At 38.4% G+C, this 4,799-nt stretch overlaps 1 protein-coding gene across 1 annotated transcript in view; it reads right to left on the bottom strand.

The window, feature by feature from the left end:
- The window catches only part of synpra (synaptoporin a), a 28,107-nt gene that overhangs the window by 3,637 nt on the left and 19,671 nt on the right, over positions 1-4,799 (bottom strand). The window contains exons 3-5 of the mRNA XM_014009874.1: positions 1,626-1,750; positions 1,148-1,346; positions 866-1,057 (exon numbers count right to left, since the gene is read on the bottom strand). Coding sequence (XP_013865328.1) covers positions 866-1,057; positions 1,148-1,346; positions 1,626-1,750 — 516 coding nt within the window. The remainder of the gene's footprint in view (positions 1-865; positions 1,058-1,147; positions 1,347-1,625; positions 1,751-4,799) is intronic.

The raw sequence follows: 4,799 nt of genomic DNA on the forward strand, positions 1-4,799 counted from the left end.
GCCCACCTTCACCTGTGGTCTTATGAATGACCTGGGGGGGGGCTTAAAGCTTGACTGGTCGGTGCGGTAATTGTGCGGATTTGACTTATGAAAGGGGCTGATCATGTATTGCGTTCGGGTCCGCATGAGACCCCCACTCGGTCCGGATCCGGACCGAGGTCCGCCTATTAGTGACCTCTGTCATACAGTATGTTTTGACGATTACTTGTATTTCCTTTTTCAGTGCTTAATACTGCTGATAATGATTCACTACAAATTATTACTTTCTTTATTCTATTGTTCTCCACCCACTCTAATATAGCACATAATTCCACTGTGTATATGCCCAAAAATCTGATGTTCTTTTTGAAATCTTGATATTTAATTCTGGATCAACTCAAATTTCACCTCTGTGTTTGGATTTATAGGAAAAAAAGCATTGTTTCTGCTACTTCCTCAGCTCCTCCCACACCTGTTCCTGTTTGTCTCCCTGACAGGTGTATGCGATTTAATCTTGTTAGTGCCTCTACGTTCATGTTCCTCAGTTCAGTTGGYGAATGCTATATTGTAAATTTTATACCACATCATATTTTACATCAGATGGCTAGTTACACTGAAAGGAGATCATGGTTTATAACATTTATGATGTGAAACGRGTTTGTTATAAATCTTGGTCTATGATTTATTGCAGTTCTTTGCACTATGGGTATGGCACACACGCATATTGCAATGACGCATTTTTGATATATTGTGTAGTCTCCAGTACAAACCACTTGTTGCTTGTAAATATTTTGTCACCATGGAACTGAACTGATCCTGAACCCGAACTTTAGTTGTAGGCTAATTTGTGTGTTCACACCGATGGAGAGAGGTCTTTTCAACTTACCACCGAGGTGTTGAGCCCGGACCAGCGAGGTCCATGTATGGAGCCACACTTGTTAGTTTGGATTTTGCAGGCAGGGATTAGGAGCTGCACCTCATCTGGATCGGTGGCCACCTTCACATCAGACAGGGCCTTGGCCCACGCAGAGGAGCTGACCAGCCACATGAAGGAAAACACTACGGTCACTACAAAATCCTGAGAGAGAGAGACATGTGAGCACTTCCTGTTAGAGTCAGTGTGAAATATCAAACACARAGGTGGAACAGTAGAGTCCACTGTACTCACAATGAGGGGTCTTTGGCTGTTTTCACGATACTTATTTAGAAAAAATATGTAGCCCACAGTGGCCACCAGGGAATACAGGAAGGCAAAAACAGCAATAGTGACAAAGAATTCAGCAGAGGAAGAAAAGTCTCCGGCGAGAAAAACCCGCTCCCTCCTCATGGCCTCACATGCTGGCGCATCAAACGACACTTGGTACAACCTGAAAAACACACACACATTTTATTTCTATTCTTATTAAGACTGTGTATTGACTTCCATTCATTTTGTAGCTTAACCCTTACACTAAACCTAACAATACCAGTACCTCTAATCAACAAGGTTATAATAGTCTTGGATTTTTCATTATAGTTTAGTTTTATTTTGTTGTGACTTTTTTCCTTTAATTCAGTTAGTTTTAATTAGTTTTTACAGTGGCATCATCAATCAATCACGAACAAACTCAGACTGTCTCCCTTAAGAACAATTTTGTCCCACTGACCTGAAAGGATAAGCAAAGTCAATGGMGATGCTCAGGTTGCTGCTGGCCTTCTCCATGCAGTCCACACTGACCCGCAGCTGCCCCGAGTAGCCCCCACATGTCGCAAAGGCAAAGATGGCAAAYAGCTGCAAGCAACAGAGGAAAACAAACATTTTGTTATTCTACAGCTAGAAATAAAATAGGCAACAGCAGTGTTGTAGGCAGCACTATCTGTACTGATAGCAAAATATTATTTTCATTGTCACTATAGGTGTTGCAAATCTTGTTTGATTCTTTGTGTCCCTGTGATGGACAGGCAACCGGTCCATATTGTATCTCGCCCCTCTCTTAAGGACCGCTGGAGACAGTCACCCTCAATACTGCACAGAAAAATACATTGAATGAATGGATGATCGGAATCATTCCCACCTGCTGACGTTGCTTTAGAGGCAGCATGCTTGGCTTTAAATTCCAGTCATTTTCTATGTGAATGCTGGAATTAATTATTTTTTATTAAGGACATCGAATCAACCTTCACATCATCAGAGAGTGTGGTTTTGGGTTTTGCTGATTAGATGGTCCTTTTGGGTTTTGGTTTGGAGCACATAGGTTTCAAACTGTGGAAGAATTCTTATTTGGAGTCATAAGAAAAACAAAAAATGACATTGAACAGCAACTTGTCAATCAATCAATCAATCAATCAATCAATCAATCAATCAATCAATCAATGAATCAATCAATCAATCAATCAATCAATCAACTTTATTTGTAGCCACAGGTTAATTTGATTACAGTGAAAGGGAGTCAGCTTCATTCCAAGAAAAACACAAGACATATGACATGGACATACATGATTAAAAAGATGCTCAGTACAAAATATAAATACAACTCCCATCTCTAAATACAACATCAGAATACAAATATAAAACAGGATAAAATAAGGTAAAAATCATAAAACCCAATTAAAAAAGAAAAACAAACAAGACTAAATTATATTATGTTATACTATGTTAACTTGAATTTAAAAAGCTGAATGCAACAGGGAACAAAACACTTAGTTTTACATTTTGGCACTCAAAGTTTAGTTAAAAACAAAGACACACGTATTTCCTCTTTGCCTTTGTTTTAAACTAAACTTTAAACTAAACTGAGGCAGCACAAACATGCACATGGATCCTGCTCCTTCCTGTCCGTTGACCAATAGGAGAGGAGCTGACCCAGGAAGGACCGCCCACCTTATTTACATAATGAGGCAGAAATGCACAAAGTAAAGTAAAAATAGGACGCAGATGAATGTAAAAAGAACACATGGAAATAAGTCTTGTGAGAGTTTAAAAAATATACATATTTTATATATTTTTAAAAACTGTAAATTATAAATTAGGTGCTGAAATACATAATTGTGCTGGAACTAAGCTGAAAAAATAAATATGATGGTCAATTAAATTATTAAAAAAACAAGGTAAAGTTATCCTTTTTTAGTTTATTTGGTGCATTTTAAGTGTATTTAGTTATTTATTGGTCCATTTATATGCTGTATTTCTGCTTTATTTTCTAATTATGGCAGTTTTGGTCACCCACAGCCTTGAAGGTCAGTTTACTGTCAATAACAGTACCAAGATATTTATAAATATCATCCCATTCCACTGTGTGACCCTTCAGATAAGTAACCTTCTGTTCATGTGTGTGTTTTCTAAAATCAATAAGAGTGTTCTTAGTTTTTGAAGTATTTATCTGCAAAAATGCCTCATCACACCACTGAACAAAGTCCACCACAGGGCTGTGGCATCATGTTTCGTTTACATTTAGCAGACTAATGATGACAGAGTCATATATAAACAGCTGAATGTTTTTTTCTACTTTAACATCCCGTGAGAGCAAAACTGAACAACCTGCACCCTCCCACCACCCACAAAACACATCCTCAGACAGTTACTTGTGTAAAAAATAAGCCAGAGAAACAACAGCAGCAGCAGGTTTTAACACAGAAAGCATCATATAATTTAATATAAAGACATAATAATGCATTAAAAATTCAAATGCAATTCAGTGATTCCCAAATATATTAAGAAAATTACATTAAGGATTTACCATCAGCAATATGGAGCTATAGCTCCACACAGCAGTGGTCCCAAAAATCATTGATGATTGAGGTCTCCCAATTTTAAAATAATACCAAAGCAGAATTTCCCTAAACATTAATTCTGTCATGTTTAGATGATGACATAAATAACAAACTGGAAAACTCTAACACAAAATAAATGAAACGGGTACTGGATGAGGCAGAACTGAACAAAAACAAGAAACACAAGAACAACAACACTCACTAACCTAAACTGTTTATACCTTCCTCTATCTCCCATGGTGTTCCATTGTATTAGGACCACGGTTTGCTCATCAAAAGGACTACTAGTCCTGACAAGGTGTTTATACCAGAAAAGGTCTGAAAAAGGTAACAGAAACCAGAAAACCACACATAATCTGAAAACAGAGCACTCTTTTAGCCCATATAAACCTCCCACAGCCTGAAGAGTTGTCAGAAACATAATCACCATAATTAGAGCTGACGCCTGGTAAGCATGAACCTCCTTGTTTCCATATTGCAGACAGATGGAAATGCAGCCTGCCAGCAGCTGGCAAGGAGATTTATCTCCAGGTTTGAAAGATCCTCCGTCTCTGGAGGGCGCTATCACACCACTGAGATGACCATCCAGTCATCCTGGGAATGTGTCTGGATGGGTTTTGAGGGCATAGAAACACATGCCATCTTACTAACAGTTTTACTAAAAGCAACTCACACTTGTCAAAAACATATTTAATTCATAAACTATGGCAAAGTGTGCCAGGACTAAGAGTAAAATTCTGAGTACTAGGAGCTACAACTCGATATAACTCGTTTTATACCCAAACACACACACAAACTTGTTTTTATATCCTTGTGGGGCCCGTCCATTGACTTCCATTCATTTTTTGGTAATTTTATATCCTAACTCTGACCACCAACCCTAAAGCTAACCTCATGGGTACTTACCTGACCCTAAAACTAACCTAAACTCAATTCACACCTTGACAATCCTCACACCCAAAAACAGCCCCCAAAGTTGTGGGGCCCATGGCTTTTTTTTTTTTTTGTGTGTGTGTGTGTGTGTGTGTGTGTGTGTGTGTGTGTGTGTGTGTGTGTGTGTGTGTGTGTGT

Source organism: Austrofundulus limnaeus, unplaced genomic scaffold (genome assembly GCF_001266775.1).
Source record: "Austrofundulus limnaeus strain Quisiro unplaced genomic scaffold, Austrofundulus_limnaeus-1.0 Scaffold62, whole genome shotgun sequence".
NCBI lineage: Eukaryota > Metazoa > Chordata > Actinopteri > Cyprinodontiformes > Rivulidae > Austrofundulus > Austrofundulus limnaeus.